At 28.1% G+C, this 19,514-nt stretch overlaps 1 protein-coding gene across 4 annotated transcripts; it reads right to left on the reverse strand.

The window, feature by feature from the left end:
• Positions 1–3,963: 3,963 nt before the first annotated feature.
• LOC136976392 (rho GTPase-activating protein gacN-like) lies at positions 3,964–17,654 on the reverse strand. Of its 4 annotated transcripts, none has more exons than XM_067271649.1 (8): positions 17,462–17,654; positions 12,221–12,300; positions 5,692–5,843; positions 5,296–5,493; positions 5,122–5,219; positions 4,532–5,043; positions 4,247–4,330; positions 3,964–4,167 (listed from the first exon to the last, which is right to left on the reverse strand). In XM_067271649.1, exons 2-8 carry the CDS (start codon positions 12,280–12,282, stop codon positions 4,083–4,085), a joined length of 1,191 nt encoding a protein of 396 aa, XP_067127750.1. In that variant the 5' UTR covers positions 12,283–12,300; positions 17,462–17,654; the 3' UTR covers positions 3,964–4,082. The 4 variants fall into 4 exon arrangements, with proteins under 4 accessions (XP_067127750.1, XP_067127749.1, XP_067127747.1 ...); XM_067271648.1 differs by lacking the exon at positions 17,462–17,654 and adding an exon at positions 14,654–15,029 and having other exon boundaries at positions 5,296–5,490; XM_067271646.1 differs by lacking the exon at positions 17,462–17,654 and adding an exon at positions 14,654–15,027.
• Positions 17,655–19,514: the final 1,860 nt, after the last annotated feature.

Consider the following 19,514-nt stretch of genomic DNA (forward strand, 5'->3'; position numbering starts at 1 on the left):
TACAGTTCAGTTCAGTTCAGTTATTTAATTAAAAGATACCATAGGTACATAACCGGTGCCGTTAATACATAACCGGATAAAACACATCAGAGATACAATGGATATATGATTTACAAGTAGGAAAAATTGTTTAACCAGAATAAAGTAACATCTAGGTAATAACAAATAATAAATAATAATAACACAATAATAACTACTAATCTATACAAGCATGACATCAACTACAAGTAGAATGACAATTAACAGATTTAACACAGAGCACAGATAATATACAAAACATAACAAAAAAAAATAAATAAATAAATAAATAAAATAAAATAAAAATAAAATTAAAAATAAAGTAATTCTTACAAACTAGAGGCGTTTTCGCTGATACGGTGAGCTTGCAATAATATAGTTCTGTAAAATTTGCGTCGTCTCTTTGCTGCAATTGGACTTTTAACGTCAGTTCCATTAGGTCCAATTACGTTTGCAGCTATTTGTACCTTTACCTTTAATAATGACGTCAAATTCTGTTATTTCTCTGTCACACTTTTGACTGCTTCTGATGTGCAATATGTCTTCTTTGTTTCATTCCTGATTAATACTTTCATAAGCATTTTTCACATCAGCCACTTCGCTGTTCCAAGCACTCTTAAAGCACTCTTGAAGCAATTGTCTCGAGGCACTCCAAAGGCACTCTTGAAGCACTCTTATGATGACTTTTGTAGGACTCTTGTAGCTCTCCTAAAGTAATTACCTTTTCCGATCAATTTATACATTGTAATTGATAAAAAAAATTAAATTATATTTTAAGTTAATAAAAATCTATCTTAAAAGTGTGGAAAAATCAATTTTTTTTAGGTGCCGCCTGTACGGAATGAACTCGTAACTGCAAATATCAAAAGTTGGGTCTGGAAATTTAATTTCTTTATGAGCTTATATCTTGAAAACTTAATAAGTGATTTAAAAAATAAAAGATAGTTTTGAACATATATTTTCCTTATCTACCCATAGCTCGTGGGAGTGCACCTCGTACTGAAGCACAGTGTATAAACATAGTATGTATTTCACACCCCCCTCGCCACTTGCCTACGACAACAAGTCGATCGCGGCACATTTTTAAGATAAAAAGTAGATCTTATGTACACAAAAGTTGGCCACCCCTGGTATATGTGTTTGTATAACTTGTCTCCAAGTACACTACTTCCGTCGTGCTGCCTCATAGTCTTCCACCCGGAATCCAATTGCTTATGCACGCAACTGTTTTCATGATCTAGTTTCTAACAAAAACAATTCATTGTTGCGGCTTCTGATAACACATCAGTGGTGTCATCCTGACGTGGCATCAAAGAGGTATTGACCCTCCAGTCACATATTATATAAGTGCCACTATCACAATGCTCAATGTCCATTTAGCAGAGGTAAAATGCCATCTTTGTTTATTACATCAATGTTCCCATGCAACTCTCCCATTCTTGATATTCCAGAGCTATGGAGCATTGTTCAATTTGCTAAAATTGTATGCCATGCAGTTATGTGAACATACTGGTGATAAAGGGGGCTCATGTTTACATTTTGTTTTCTTTATATTTTTATCAATTATTTCTGTGTATATTCTGTTATTTTTGTTAACTATTGCCATCATACAATATGTTTGTTTTGTAATGGTGTATAATTCTGTATTTTTAAATTTCTATGTTTGATGCTCATGTGCAAGTGCAAAGAGCAATTTGAAAATGTGTTCTATCTCTAGATTTATAATGTTCCATCTGCCATATTACCTGAAGACAGTTATGTACTGTTGAAAGTGCTCGTACTTGTTAATTAAACATATTTACCAGTAATGCCAATAGACAGTTTTTATGTTTTTCGTTTATTTTTAGTAAGTGGCGTCCTTGTTTTTATATCTCTACTTTTATGATGAAACTTGGCAACAATGGGAGAGCTGCCCAGCAACTGTATCCTGACTATTACCCACATTGTCTAGTTCTGATGCACATGGTATTTGCATGTGTCAACGATTGTGCTAAACAGGCAGTTTCATTATAGAGCAATCCGAGGCTGCCAAGGAGAACTCAAATGCCAGACTTTAAAGACCAGGTTTTGGTACATAGTGCAGCAAATAAATTAAAAAATACACGAACACTTGAATAACATACTGGTATATTACCAGTATGTTATTCAAGTTATTCATATTGGTAATGAGCCATATGAGTGTCTGGCAGATATTTGACTCAGAGGTCTGTGCTCTGTCGGTTCTCCAATAGTGCAAGAACCTAGATTTCCAAAGCTGGTGTTGTTTTTGAACAGGGTATCATTTATCATTGAGAGCCTGTTCAATTCATGGAATGACCAGATTTAGGATTATGAAAATCTGCCTATTGCACTCATTCCAGAGCATTCCAATGCTGGTTTGCCATCAATGTGTGGACAGGAATTGTAGAGCAGTGGCTAGTGGAATCATATATATATGCTACCTTCCTGTCTCAATAGCACACTATACTTGACATTTCTGCAGGAAGCATTGCCTAGACTTCTGAAAGACATCACCTTAAACACCTAACATTGCATGTGCTTCCAGCATAATGGGATGCTAGCATAGTTCAGTCTTGTTATTTGAAACCACCTAAACCACATGTTCAGGGACAGAGGGACATATGGTCCCTGTGACACTTGTCAATTCCTTTTTTATGGGCCACATGAAAAGTCTTGTCTATGAGATGCCAGTCAACTCTGCTGAGGAACTAATAGTGCAATTGTAACAATTAGAGTTGAAATCTAGGACATCTTAGGACTTTTCTTCCACATGTATTGTACAGTACCATAACATGGTTCAAAGATGCAACAAAGTTAATAACCATCATTTTGAGTACCTTCTGTAAACAGCAAAAGTTTCACAAAAGCAAATAAATAAGTAAAAAAAAACCTTTTCCTAACCTCTTTCGTTTCTGATCTGTACCACTGGCAGGAGCACTGATATTACACAGTTACACTTTGTATTTTCATTTTTATTAACATGTCAATGGCACAAACATACAAATTTGCATAATTTAATTTTTGTTTGTATAATTGTGAACTTTTATTTCTTTTTACAACTGTTAAAAACAACAATAAATTTGTTTGTTGTAAAATTGATGTTTCTTATGCCACATGAAAAGTTGTATCTATTTAGCAGAGATTTAAAACACAAATCTTTCAGTTTTTGAAACATTTTTATGCATTTAGTATTCATATGATGTGAACAAGTTTTGCATCTTGCACTTTCCCAGACATGTTTCACAGGTAGTGAATAGGGGCAGCAGCACCAAATGTTTATCCCCCTGTATCTCCTAAAGGAGTATGCAGCATCTCCAGTTCGTAGACCAAAGTTGCTTGTATTAGCCCCTACTATCATCCTACCAGTTTGTTACAGGAGTTCAGATACATGCTGTATATTATTATTAAAGGATCTGTTTGCTTGATATTTTCAAAGATTATAGGAACTAAAAGCTCATTCAGCATTGCTGCAATTAAAAAACCACATGATTCACAATTGACATTATGAATCATTAATCAAGACCAGAAGATATGTTAATAAATTTTTCTCATAATTATTCAATGTCAGATGGCCAAGACAGGAAAGAAAGCAACCTGCTGCTCTGTAGAGTTTTGGTTTGAATCCAGGTTAGATCTTCAAACATTTTTAATTGTTTGACTATATATCAGATCTCTCAACATCTGACTACCCCACTGTGAGACTGGCTGAACCACAATTGGCTCTGAAAAAGAAGCTCAGTGCCCACAGGAACAAGAGTTGAAATTAAATTTTGTTGGTATTTAAACTATTGATATACTTTTGTTTTGAAGTCAGATTCAATTGATTACCCATCATTTCTGATGGAACTTAGCAATATTTACTGTAATAATTTTCTTCTCCTTAAATCCAACAATAAAAGCAGTCTAGCATATCATAAATTTATCAGATTAACAAAACTCAAAATATACAAAACAAATTTATTTTTATTTACTAAAAAGAAAGAAATGAAGTACATTTTGTAATAAAAAAACTAGTTTAATTTGGCCATTGCTGGATAAAATGATTTCCTTATTGTAATTTACCATTATGTCCTGCGAATGTAAACTGTTACTGTTCTGATACTAACTGGAGGATTCAACGATGATTCATTTGGTTCTGTTGTCTGCTCACTATAGAGTACATAAATAAATAAAATGTGTTTTATAGATAAATATTCTCTATAAATATATTGAATGATTTGTGAATTACCTTTTAAAATAATAATAAGAAAGAAATAATAAACCTTGCACCATCATCAAAATCAATGTTACAAATAAAAAAATGGTAATATTGCTGAAATAATGAAAAATTATCTGTTAAACAGAATATGAAATATATTTATTAATCTTAATAGCAAAAATCAACAAAAATATAAATTTTCTACAAGCATATTGACAAAATTAACATAATAATTCAAAGATATTACTTTATACAAGTGATTATTTTATTAAGAGTATTTTTCATGGCCATGCAAATAATACTTTATCTACCCACCGGAGTAAATCTCTGCCGAGAGCACGATTACTCTGCCAATCCTGTGGATTATTTACATCTCGTTTCTTGCTTCGAGCATTTGCCCTATCAAAAACCCAATTTTTAAACTTTGATTCTTTCTTCAAATTAATATCTACTTTGGATTCAGCTCTGCCATTCAGTGATTTGCATTCTTCTTCATTTAAGTTTAATTGTTTTAACAATGTACAATGTTTTCTGTTAATCCTTTCTTGAATATTATTGTAAATGGAATGATTTAAATATAAAAACATTTCTTGGCTATCTATGCAGTAATTTAAACCATCCTTGAATAATTCTCTTAATTTCCTAACTTCGTTGGTGAGATTTTCATTACGATCCTGTAAATCCTTTAGATTTTCTTCCATTAAACTATAATTTAATACACTAATATCTTCATTCAATCTTTGAACCTGCACTTTCATTTCCGTAATATCCCTCATTAAAGATGTGAAGTTTTCGTTACGATTTAAGATTTTATTAAAAAGAACATCCTAAATAAACAATTTTAGAATTACATTTATTATATAATATAAATTTCATTTGATTTTGTAAAAAAAAAATCAATTTACAGATTTTTGTAGCCCTCTCATTTGACATTTCACATCTCTAGACAATTCTTTGAGCATGATACTTAAATCTTGTAGCAGTGCAATTTCTGGTGTGTTTTCTAGAAATTATAGTAAATATGTTTTTAATCACTTCATTTAGAGTGGTAATAGAAAATCAATAATTTAAAGAATTACCTTTTGTATTGTTCATATTAAAAATAAAGGCTATTATTAGTATTAGTAGACCAAAAAGTAAATAGTGTTTTTGAGAAATAGTTGATTCTGTTTGGTGTTCGGGTTCTACTGTTACGAATCGTGGGTCAATTTGGTCAGTTTGAATTCCAACATTTTTCCTCTCAACTTCTTCCTTCACTTCTACATTTGATATATCTACTAAAATGAAAAATTAATTTAATGCTGAATGCTGTATCATCCCATGGAATGCTAAATTAGCTGAACTGATGCTGAAATTAGCTGAAACTATTGCAGCTGACCCCATTCACTGGAGACAGCTGGTTTCCAGCATACCACTTGGCACAGGAAGACCTAAGACTAATTTAATGCTATATATTTGTGATTATTTTCTCTTACCTGGAGAGTTGAAAACAGACCAATGGGATGAAATTGAAGATTGTAATGACTCAGCATAATCTATTAATTCAATATCACTTGATGAATCGTTTTTTTCACTCTTTAAATTATCAGTTTCCTGTAGATCTTGTTGTTCAACTAAAGATTCATCTCTAAAAGAAGATTATTTTAAAATTAATCTCATATATAAAAAATACTATCAATTTTTTCCAGCTTTCACTTACATAAATTTGACATTTGTCAAAGAAAAAAAAATACTGTTACAAATCTTACTATTAAAACAACAAATATTATGTTCTATCAAATATATACTGAATGATTCATTTACTAACAGAAGAAATTCAAATATACTTTTTACTTATCTTGTTCATAAATAGAACGGCAGCATTGTAAAATTATTATTTGTTGGAAATCTTTGCAACTATGAACTTTTCCGTACTTTATTCAGGTTGTTTATCTTAATGTTTAATTTTGTATTACAACTTTTGTAAAGGACAATATAACACATTTCTTTGATCCTGAGATATACTTTTTTAAATCCATTTTTATTTGTATGAAATATAGATTCATCTTAAAATTGATAGCATATTGCATCCATAGTCTAATACAATAGTCAACAGCAATCATGCCAAACAATTCCTGGGTACATCAGGCTATAGTAAGGCTACCATTTAATAATAAAATATTGAGTAATTTGGCCTAGAGGTAGAAGTTAGGCACAATTACTTGATATTTAATTATTAAACAATGGCCTTATTATAGCCTGATTAATGCCAAATAATTGCCAGATTACATCTAAAAATCAACAGTCAACAGTCATCACCACCTACAGTAGTGTATTATGCACACACAATAGACATTTTTGGCTATATTGCTCAACACACTCACCTCATACATTTTCTGGACAATGTATAGTAATAAAGATGATAGTCAAAATTCATACTTGAGATTGAAATAAGACTTCTAAACATTTTGATGTTTCCTTAAATACTTCAAACTATGCAATATCAAAGAATACTCATACTAAGGATGGGCTACATATAAAATCAAACTTTAGAAAGTTTCTCATTTATTGCAATCTCACTGTTTCATAATACATTTGACAGACACTTCACAATAACTAATAAAATTCAAAAGATGTGTTAATAGGTGCTTAAAACTCTGTACAAAACTAAAATTTAGACTAAAAATGTTGTTTTAATTCCATTAGAGCAATTTTTTATTTTTATTCATAGAATATGTCAAACAATTAAATTGTTTGCAATAGTCATATCACCAAATAATCTCAAATCTTATATGATATTTTAAAAAATCAAGTTAAAAAGTTATTCAGCATAAATTTTACATTTGATAATATGACATCATTATATCTAAACAGGAAGAATAATTCATTCCTTTTAAAAATACTTTCCTATTCCATTTAAATGCTGTTTTAAGAATGAGTCATTATAATAATAATAATAACTATTATAACACTCTGTTAATTATCATTGCTATAAAAATATCACTGGATTATTTATATCTTAAAGATTTACAGCATCTTTGGATTTTATAACAGAAAAAAAATCTAAAATATAAATGCCACAAAAGTTAAACATGTATAACAGAACAATGATGATTATTATTAAATAAATGTAATGGACAAACATTTTCCATTACACTCAAACCTGTTTTTGTGCAGTCTTTTTTTGTGCAATGTGTTTTGTGCAATTATTTTTGTGCAGTATACCAATTTGATTGAAATTCATATACCGCGCACAAAAAATCTCACAAAACAAATCGCACAAAAAAAGACCGCCCAAAAACAGGTTTGAGTGTAAATTTTATGCTGGATTACAATGATTTTCTTTTTAGATTGAAAAATTGAAGGAATATTATTCGATATGGGGTAATTTTGTAGTAAGTAATATATAAAATAGTTATCAATTTCCTATTCTATGATGTAACTGCTATAGGAGATAACTTTCAACACTAAAATATCTTAAGTTATGTTTTAGACTCTTCTTTATGAAATATTTTTAGAATGTTTGTAATTCTGTCATTAGAATGCAATAAAATTGGAACTGTTTAATTTAGAATAATTCTTTATTTTATAATTTATATAGCTTTTGAATTTAGTAAATTATATCCAAAATTTTTAAAAATCCATTAAATTGCAAAAATGTATTCATGTATTCAATCTGTATTTAACTCCTGCTGAGATTTTTTTACAACAGTGTAACAAATACAGAATATAAAATATAATTAAATAATCAATATTTATTACTTTTTCTTTATTCAATTTATATGTAGAAAAATAACTACAAAAATGGTTGAACTTCTTTCTGGAATTTCAGTAATGGTGATGGGATTCAGTATTGGATTGTTGCGTGTAATTTATTTTTTCCTATAGGTACTCTCCCTCCACATACTGACACCTCTCCCATCATTTTGGTAATGGTGGTATGCATGCAGAATAGAAGTATTTTTACTAGTGTCAGAGCATGGACATGTACGTGGTGGAGGCAATCAACAGACTTGGTTATGAAATTCTGGATCATCTGGATCACAGTTTGGATCTGTCACCATGCAATTATCACTCTTTTTGGCCCTTTAGAGATAAGAGCAACTGTATAAAGTACTCTGAAGTGAGAGTTTGTCATGCAGTGGTTCTGACATCAGTCAAGAAATTTCTACTCTGCATGCATACTATTGTTGTCAAAACAAAGGAAGAAATGTCAAGTGTGGAGAATATGTAGAGGGGAAAAAACATAATTTGGACTATGTAACACACACTGTTCCATTGCTATTACTGAAATTCTGGGCAGAAGTTGAACTACTTTGTATAAATTTATCTTACACATAAATTTATACAAGGGCAATTCAACTTCTGTCTGGAGATTTAAGAACAGATCTTATTTCATCATTTATATAACAAATGAAAAATCAGTATTAAAAAAATTTGTTTTGTGCAATTTATTTGTAATGAAATTATTTTTAGAGAGTGGTCATTTCTAATTAGTGAACTAATTCATACTTAATTTACTCTTTGTTAGTAATTCCTTTACACATTTGTCAAGGTTTGAGAGTATTAGTTATTCTGTTTAGCTGTTGTTTGTGGGATGATTTTTCTCTTTTGTTTAGAATAATTTACTTTTCAATTATATTCTATATCTGCAGTTCCCAACATGTGGATTGAGAGAAGAGTTGTGAGAGCTGCAAGAGGTTTTAACCTGATGTGTTTTTCCATAGACTTAACATTGTTTCTTTGCCACTCCATCATACTGGAACCTTTGCACCTTGCTCAAATCTCTCTTCAACAGAATCATATAGGGTAAGAGCTTTAATTTGATCCCGAACTATATTTTTAGCCTCAGCTGTTATTCAAAGTAATTTGGACAAACTGAAATCCTCTCTCAATTAATATATAGATAATTTGATTTTTCACTCCTAAAGCACACAATTAGATTTGTTTTTTATGCCCCATTATATTGTTACTCAAATATGTATTTCATTTTAGTTTTATAGAATTTAAAATTTTAAATATGTTTGAAATTCTGTGTTCATTGTATTTGTTTAGAAAAGACCTTAAATGATGAATAAAAGCAAGTATTCTTATTTATTTTAAAGATATCAATATTTATATGTTTATATTATTGGAAAATGGAAAAAAAATTGAATTTTTATAAAACAAGATTTAGATGATATGCAGAATATTTGAAGATATCTTTATTAAAAACTGTTAAAATAAGTCTTATGTTCATTGAATCAAACTTTATATCAATTCATTATTAATGAGGGATTAACTAAGGTTAAATATTTACAAGAATTTATTATAAAGATATATTCTAAACATATTACTGCTCATATTGATTCTTGCAAGGTTGTCATTTTAGCCAGAACATTCATGTAAAATTTGCTGGCATTCTTACTATTAATTCAACCATGCTATACATTTATACTAACAACACAATTCATTGTTTTAGATCTATGTAAGAATAAAAATAAACAGTTTTCTTCAGATTGTTTGTCCCAAAGAACTGTTTTGAAATGTTTTATACAAGATTTTAATGAACCAATTTATGAATTCAAGGTTACAATTAAAATTAAAATCATCCTAGAAAAATTACAAGATTTTTCTACAATGATTTTAATTTTACAAAGTGATATGATATATTAGTCTGCAATTAAAAAAAAAAATTATTAAAAGTATCAATTTTTCCAATGTGGTAGATAGTGTTTAACCATATACAGATATTTTAAATACAGTAAGTCCTCTACTTACGAACTTAATCCATTCGTAGCGGTTGTTCGCCAGTCGAAAAGTTCATAACTCGAAAAGACGATGTTTGGTGCAAAAACTCAAATACAACGTTGTTTTTACAATTATGTAATGTTTAGGCTACTTGAATAATGTTAAATTAAGATTGATTTGAATTTATACTTCCCTTTAACAATCACATGTACAGTACATTATTTATTAAAATTACTCATTTAAAACAACTACAAATGTACATATGTATGTACTGTAAATGTTTTATCATAAAACTTCAAAAATAAACTTGACTATACATAAAAAATAACCAACTGCACTTTAACCCGCCATCTGTCGGCTTTGTTCGTAACTTCGAAAGTTCATAAGTAGAGGGCTGCCTGTAGTTTGATTTGTCTTGTATATAAGTCTTATAAAACATAATTATATAAATACTGCTTAAACTTTTTGGTGCAAGACTCTCTAAATCCAATTTATAAATTTTATAGCCCCTTAAATTTATACTTATAATTAAAGACTTCAACACAAACTGGTCAGCTCCACTTTTTAAAATTTTATACTATAGTAGAATGTTATTTTAATGGATTGTAGAACAACAGATTTTTACCCATGTCCTGCCAAATCAATGTAATTTTACCTCTTTTAGCAGATCCATAACTGAATAACAGATTTTTCTAGCCCCATCTACTATAAACATCACATTTTTTCAATGTTTAATTAATATTTGGGTGTTTCTGGGCACTGAATTAAAGAAATACATTGTATGCAAAGCAAAATATGTGCATAACTGTCATGGTTTGCATTACTAATGTTGCAGCCGCACATCAGCTCCCACCTGTAGTGCATTGATTAGTGACAGGAAGCTACTTCTGGTCCAAGTGTAGTGCCAAAATTTAGCAAGGCCATTGAGCCTTTCCAAGTTGTAAAGACCTTCCTGGCTAGTTTAAGCATAAATGAACAGGCTGTACTGTACCGGTACATGACATTAAGTACAACCACTGCTCATTATTAGCAAGGAGCAGAAAAATGGAAAAAAAACTAATTCATCTTGGTTTGTTTTGATAACAAATCATGAAGTCAGGTGAAGTGCTAATGAGCATACATAGTGTACTTTGCCTCTTATTGTGCTTACACCATATACAGTTTCTGTCAGCTTTATCATACACACATATGGCATAATGTACAGTACAATCTTGTAACACGTGTTTCCATGGAATTAGTAGTAAAGATCTCAAGAGAATACTTTCAAGTATGGTTATATCTTATATGTAGGGATTAAAAAAACAATTTTTTTTTAGAGTACATAATTGACTAAATTTATGAAATACTTTAATACTTACATTTTTACCAGCTTATAAATAATATATTTGTAGTCATACACATTTTCTTAATACAAATGTGTGAATCATATTAATTTAGTAGCTATAATGCTAATGATCAGTAGAAATGCTTCATAATGACAAACAAAAATAGTAAAATATTGTTTATTAGTACTTAAACTTTTTAGTGCTGAAGAATATTAATACTTAATTCATAAGAAACATATTTTCATTATATAGTGAATATATTAAACATAAAACTGAAAATTGTTTAATTTAAAGACTAAATGATTTGCAATGATCTCTGATTGAGGCTGTTCAGCACTCTGATTTGAGCAGCACTGATTTAACAGATAAAAGGAACTTTCTATTCAATATTTTAAGAATTTAAATTTAATTTAGATTTATAATAAAATAATATAAATACAACAGTTATATATAACAGATAAGAGCATGATCATCTGCAATTTAGAATATTGTACGTTTTCAATTTTAGAAACATAACCAAACAATTGCCTTAAATAATCGAGCTATAACTCTGCTAATTTAATGATTAATACTAAGTAATTTGCTACTAGAGGTAGATGTTAGGTGCCATCTCTTAACTAAATTAATAATTTAGTTATCTGGAAGAAAAGAATTGGCCTGGGACATGGCTCGAACCTGCAACCGCCACTTGGCAGTTGTGCCACCTGGACCCAGAGCAAGCCTTCATTAAATTAGCAGAGTTGTAGCTCAATTATTTAAGGTGATCATTTGGTAGTGTTTCTATATATAGGGCTTTGCAATGTTTTCAATTTTACTTAAATTAGATATAAACTTTTATAATGTTTAATATATTTTATGCAAATCTCAGTTTTTTATAAACATAACAGCTAATTTTTATGATAATATTTTATAATTCAGTACTTTCTTTTTATTTAAAATCAGTAAAAAAATGGTTTAATGGTATACATACTCTGATGTAGCTTCTGTTTCTGATAATGAACCAGAGGTTACTTTATTGTTATCATCATTCATTTTCAATCTTGTATTAATCTGTAAATAAAAGAAAAATATTTAAATCTTATTTCTATTAATAAAATAAAAATTTTAACAACAGCATTATGTCTTTATATTAATGAGTAAAACAACATCTCACAGTATGTACTGAATATATATATATATATAAATTAAATAATACTATAGTCACTTAGTTTTATGAATTTCTAGGACACATACTGCAATAAAACGCACATTGTGATTCTGCCTATGACCCAGTACGCATTTGTATCTATAATTTGCAAAATCATGATTACATTTTAAAAATTCTTAAAACATAAAAACAATGCTTTTTCAAAACAACGTAAGGCCTTACTAGAAATGTAACTGTAGTTAATTAAGATTATTAAAGAAAAATAAAGGCAGTTTATTAAAATTTATGCATCTTTATTTAGTTACATTTTACTATATATGTTATATTATAATTTACATTTTGATTATACTAATAACTATCTCATTCTTGATTTATCATTAATATTTTTTTGGCTACTGAATTAAGCTATTATAACAATTGAAACAACACATTCTCTTTTCTAAGTCTTTTGATTTTCTTTAAATTTAAGGCATTCAAATAGTCATATTACATTTAATACAGTTTTATTGACAAATTCCAAATTCAAATAAACTAAGCAAATTATCAGATTGTGCATTTAAGCTTTAAAAAAAAAATTGATTAGATACAAGCATGGAAGCTTTATGATTATATAATAATGACATTACATTTTCAAAAATCAAAAACTTGGCAAAAAAATTTAAATGTTTTTGATGATGATTAGTTTGACTGAAAATATTTAATTCAAATGACCAAAATATTTATTTTAAGCTGTCTATTCATTGATTCTAAGGTGCCAAGTTTCTTGATTATTATGCACAATAATAATGAAATAGTTTGTCTACTAAGTATGCATAATCACTAAATATGCTTTCAAACAAAAGAAAACTATATTATTTTTAAGAAGTAAAATTTTGTTTCCAATAAATTACACAATAAACGTCTTCTACTATTAACACTGCAGTGAATAACACAAAGTCACAGACAAAAACCTTTTACAGTGTTGTATACGAGAGAACCAACTAACGTTTTTGGCCTCCACCAAGGCCTTCTTCAGGTTCAGGTCCAATAAATTACCTTATCAAAAAGTTAGGAACAAAGTCTGATGATTCATTTGCTTTATTTTCATTTGATTTTTGATAACTTGATAATATAACATAATCATTTTAATTTTTAAAGAGAAATAAAAAATTCTAAAAATAGTTATTGCAAGCATTGTTCAATTCAATAAAATATCCATCATCATAATTTACTTATTTATTAGTCTGAACGTTTTATTGTTATTTTGCTACTAATATTGAGAGGTAGCATGAGAAGTTCTAATTGTAGTTAAATTTAATTATGTTATTTGCTTTTTTATTTCCATTTTCCTGAGTTTTGGAAATATTTTGTTAAATCTCAACAGTTATCCTTCCAGTTTATTAGCTTATTTGCATAATAATAATAATGGTATGTTATTAAAACTGCATTCCAGGAAAAAAATATTAAAGTTATAAATAACCTTTTAATAAATAAATAAATGACAACTTATCAATAGTAAATTATTTCTGAATATATTATAAAATTTAATGAATTTGTAAAATTTTATGTAAATTAGCATGCTATCACTAGTGTATAAAATATGACTGTAAAGCTGCACATATACTTCAAGTTATTGGAGTATTTGATAGGTTTTTTTTCTTTATTCTGCTAGCTTGTTCATTTCTTGAACTGTATTTTCAAATAATTATATTTTAATGTGTTACAAAATAAATTGTAAATATAAGACCAATTCTGGCAAGTAGCTGGTTCTAATAGGTTTCTCTCTCTCTCTGTATGTGTGAAAGGGTGTGACTATGCAGACATGAATTTAGAGCAAGCGAGAGGTTGCGAGCGATTTAGTTTTCGCAAAGGAAAACCATGCAGAAGCGAGAAATAACACTGGCGAGAGCAAATTTCTGGTTATCGCACATATCTGACAGGTTTTGATATTTATCGCGTCTCGCCTCTTCTCACCACATATTCTCGCTCACTCGGAAAATTTGTTTGTTCACATCTGCATAGTCACACCCTAAGGCTTTATACAAAATATCTCAAAGTAACAACAAAATTCTAAATTTTTACAAGGCCATTTATTATGTGGTTTTTAAATGTTTCCAGCTTTTTTATCTCATCTTTACAAAATAATTCAAATTAATACATTTTACTTTTTGAGATGATATGAAGATTAAATGTTTTGGAATGCTAACTTGTGTATAACTAACCAGTAGTACTTTTTATATTCATGATTATAATAATAAACTGATAAAATCTACTTACCAGAATTGGCATGTTCTAAAATATATTGATAAAGCATTTTGCTTAATGATATTGTAATCAGTTTGGTTGTCTTTGGGTAAACAGCAAATAAGCAAATAGCTGTGTTTTTCCATTTCAGCCTCAACATGTAGGTGATAACAATCATGTATTATCAATTTATGTCAGGTCTTAATCCAGTGCTTCAGACATTAAATGTTAATCACTTAAATTGTTATCTGCAGGAAGTAGATTAAATTGTTGACCATTTCTTCTTTCAACTATAAGTTAGTTTTAAAGACTACACTACAAAACCAGTAAATAAACAATGCTAGATTAATTACTATTAATACACTATAATATATAGAGTTATCCATTTTAATTATAATTGCAGTCTTCACTTATCTCCCAATTGATTACATCATTTACTTATCAGTATGTAAGATTAAGAGATTCTATGTTATATGTTCTATATATAAATATTAAAACAAAAATTATTTTAATAAATTAAAGACTTAGTAATTTATAGTTTTAAAATTTGTTTTTATGTATAAATAATAATCATTTATTGTAACAGATGCTAAGTCAAAATAAAATAATTAGATCAATTTTGATAACAAATTTAAAAAAATACTTGTTTATAGTTTGTAAATTTACCCAATTATTTTTCAACTGAGAATTTTTATTTCAAATGATACAAAAAAAAATATAATTTTCATCATTTTATTAGTTCAGTTATTACATATCAGTTATTGTAATTTTTTTTTTAAATCAAATAAACCATTAAGAAAGTTTTCAGTTCTAAAGCTATCACTTAACTTTTTGCTTTGCTATGGAAGATGTAAATTCATTTACTAATCTTTTTTTATAGGCTTAAAAAGAGTCTTACAGTAATTAATTTAATAATGGATGCTGCTCTGCAAAATATTATTTTTATCTTAAAACTCAAATTCAAAAAATTAAAATCAAATGGATGACTTAACATAAAGATAAATATAGATACAAATTAAATGACTTCATAAAGTGTGGTATGTTTTGCAATAGATACCAGTTGATGCTCTTATAACAACAAATTTTTAAAATCTATTTTATTAAAAATATATTTAATTTATAGTACATTTTTAAAGAATAAAAGAAATTCTTCTGATTTTATATTGTGTGCATACAGTTGTTATAATTTTAAAACTTCTAAACCAAATTTCCAAATTATTGGACTATTATATAGCTAAGTTAATTGGCAGAATGTTTTGTTTGAATTAACTATAAATTGGGTGTAGAAATGATGATATATTAAGACTTACTAACTTACTATTTATTTTTTGAAAAGATAAAAATATACCTATTTTTTCAACACGTATTTAAGGTGTTATATAAGGTAAAACTGAAGCTAAAAGTAATTCAGTTTTGAATTATAACAATAAAAACTAGATAGTTTCTAAAAAAAATTAAATGAATAGCTTATACTGCTAAGAATTAATAGCAAAATTCTTCAGAAAAAAAAAAGAAGAAATCATTTTATATTTTAATAAATTCTTCATTTTTTCTTTTTTCTGTAATAATTATGCATATCATGGTATAGAGCCTGCTATTATTTGCAGCTAGCTAAATTTTTCAGTTTTTCAATACTAGAGTATACCATAAGCAGATATGTAAAATTCCAAAGGGTTATATAAAATAGTAAAGTTTTGGTGGGCAATTAAAGGTTGTCCATATCCACAACTTACTAAAAATATGCAGTTATAGAAAAAAGTTGCAGATTACATTATTACGTCAAGCAATTGCAAAATCACCACTGACATTCTGGTAATTTGTCAATCAGTATCTGGTAAATTGATGTTTCAAAGGAAATAGAAAACATCCTGCCACATTGACTACTTATAAAATCTCCGTTATCAATATCAAAAGTAAAAATGTTCAGCTAGAGCTTCTTAACAAAGATCAGTCAATAAATGATTTTTGTAATGTATCAAAAGTGAATTAAGAAATGTAATTTGTGTTGTTAATAAGATTTGTACCAGACTTTCTACATTAAAGACATAACTATAATAAACTACAAAGCAGAAAAATTTATTAATAATAAGAAAAAAAATGTGTATTTAGATTTATGATGATAAAATAATGACATGGTGAGAAATAAAATTGTAATCAATTTGATTATTTTGAAATGTAAACAAATCAGTAGTTTTCAAATATATATATAATATACTTGTAATAAATAAGAATCTAAAATAAAATTATAACTTAAGAAACTAAATGTTTCATTTGCAGCATGTAATTTGCATACACACAATTTTTTTTTTTTTTTGGCTAACTTAAGTCATTGTCAGGTTCCAAATACAATACATTAACCACCAAATTCTAGAACATCAGTTTAAAAATATTGATTGATAATTGGAAAAATTAATTGTTAGAATGATGTTCTAGAATTTGGTAATTTATATATCTGAAACCTGATTGTTAGCCAAAAACATATGTTTGTTTGCAATTTGCATGCTGCAAATTAAAAGTTTAGTTTGTCAATTTCATTCAGCTGTTGTTTACATTAGTTAAACTATAATGTTGATGTCCATTATCTGAAGTGCAAGATATGTTTTTTTGTAAATACGCTCTTGATAATTCGCGAACCTAGAATATATTTCATTAAAAGTATGTTTCTGCATCAGAAATGTTTGTTGGAAAAAATGTCAATCTATATTATCAATGATTAATATATAGAAATTAAGCGAACTACTATTAAATTTTAAAAAATTTTTAATATAAATTCTTAAAATAGTTATTGTGAAATCTTGTATAACAAAGAATCTCGTGCAACAAATGTCACAAAAAGCTAACCTGAAATTGAGAAGTAAACAAACATTGGATTTACGTCACGCAACCACAGTCAGCATTTAAATTTCTCTCTCCATATTTTAATTACACCAGAACTTATCACAATATAAATGTAAATTATACATTACAGAAAATAATAAACAATACGAAATGACACAAACTCTTTAAATAACAAAAACAATTATTTATTTTTTATTTATTAAATATTGATTACAGCGACATCTTTCTACTGCACTTTGTACTTTAATCGAACCTAATCTGAGATCGATATCTATGACACTCGATTTTTTAGTCGTACCATTTTTTAAGTTATATATAATACATTGTTTATTTTGTTTACTGATTTAGTAATGTTTATTACTGATAAAATTATATCACAGTATCCAATATTTATTTATATTTAATCAGGACTATTAAGCAACATTATATGTACGTTTTTATTTAAAACGTATATATATTATATATATAAATTTAAAAAGTAGCACAAAGTAAAGCGTTTCGCAAATAAATGAATAAAATTTTTCGAAAAAATGAATTAAAAATAGAGATATTTACTATTTTAGAAAGTTTGAATTGAAATAATCAAATTTATATCAAGTTTTGTTATCATATATAGTAAATTCATAATTAAAATATATTATTATTGATTTAGATTATTAAAAGACTAGAAAGGTTCAAATATTTCTAGTATAGTACAAAATGTACGGTATAAAAAATTTACACGGAAATATACCAAAGTTTATTCTAATACAAATTTTACATCCTTTGCCCAATACCGGTACTTGTAATCTACTGTATATATTTAAAAGCGGACAATGTCGCTTAGTTCACACACTTTCCATTGATCCAATTAAGCAAATGAAGTTTGAAATTAAAACTCGTGTCCTCTAGATATGCAGTAAGCTATAAAAATTTGAATATGTTTCGCGTTTATTTAATTATTAACGTTTTTAGTAGTGTTGTATCGTGGTCTATTTATAAATCTTTTGCACTGCAATGATAAAAAAATATATATAAAGCTTCAGTTGTAACATTTATGCGGTATTTATAAAACTGTTTACATTTTATCACGGGACTGTCGTGTGATTCATGTTCTATTTTGTACATGGAAATTACTATACGTTCATTAAAGTTTGATTAACTATTGAATAGAAAATTGGAGGATGCAAGTGTTTACAGCGCACATGATCTATATACTGTGTTGCTGCGGCCGGCCGCATGGCGGATTCGCATGCTTGTTAAACATCTATTTTAAATTCGAGGTTAGTAAGTTATTATTTTCTTTATTTTTAATAAGAGCTTATCGTGTCCGGGACGTTCATAAAGGTGTTCTCGTCTCTTTTACATTAAGTTACCGGCCTGAAAGAATTTTGGAGAAGCCATTAACAGAACTAATCAGGGAAACTTTTGCATCGCTTTCAACCGATATTTTTCATTATATGGATGATTTGATTGCTGGATGCAGTTATTGTTCAGCTTTACACCTTTAATTGTGAAAATAATAATAAACCACTTCTCTTTATTAAGTTGACAAAATATGCAAGAAGCCTTTGTTTACTCATGGACAACTATGTAGCAATGTCATGGGTCACATCTTTTTATAATTTCAAAATAAAAATTACACACAATTGTGATAAAAATGATATACTAGAAATATTTTTAAAGACTTTTGTGATGCACTTTAAATTTTTCTTCGATAACATATTGTAGGCCTACTGGTACCGGTAATTTTATTTGGTTTCACTTTCCCGTCATTCTTGACGGGCAGATTTACTAGTAATAATTGATAAATTTTAACATATATAAAAAAAAAATCATAAACTGAATATTAAAAATGTTTTGGAATTATATTTGTGGTGAAAATTAGAATGGAATATTTATTTTATATTCCATTTATGTCAGCAACGGATCCACGGGAATTTACAGGGACCCAAGGCCGTCGAGAGAAGAGCTGGGGATTTTTCATCGGGTCCTGAGAAAAATGTCCGTAGTGGTTCCTAACCGTTTAAGATTAATGTTATTTTTACTAACAGAAAATAAAAAAAAACAACCTTAC

Source organism: Centruroides vittatus, unplaced genomic scaffold (genome assembly GCF_030686945.1).
Source record: "Centruroides vittatus isolate TY-2023 unplaced genomic scaffold, ASM3068694v2 contig_400, whole genome shotgun sequence".
NCBI classification, from domain to species: Eukaryota; Metazoa; Arthropoda; class Arachnida; order Scorpiones; family Buthidae; genus Centruroides; species Centruroides vittatus.

What these genes read in the sequence shown, in the direction of transcription:
- LOC136976392 (XM_067271646.1), bottom strand. An exon ending in TGAGAGGGCTACAAAAATCT is followed by an intron (nt 5,044 to 5,121) that starts GTAAATTGATTT and finishes TTGTTTATTTAG; the next exon opens with GATGTTCTTTTTAATAAAAT. An exon ending in CTCGGCAGAGATTTACTCCG is followed by an intron (nt 4,331 to 4,531) that starts GTGGGTAGATAA and finishes TCATTATTTCAG; the next exon opens with CAATATTACCATTTTTTTAT.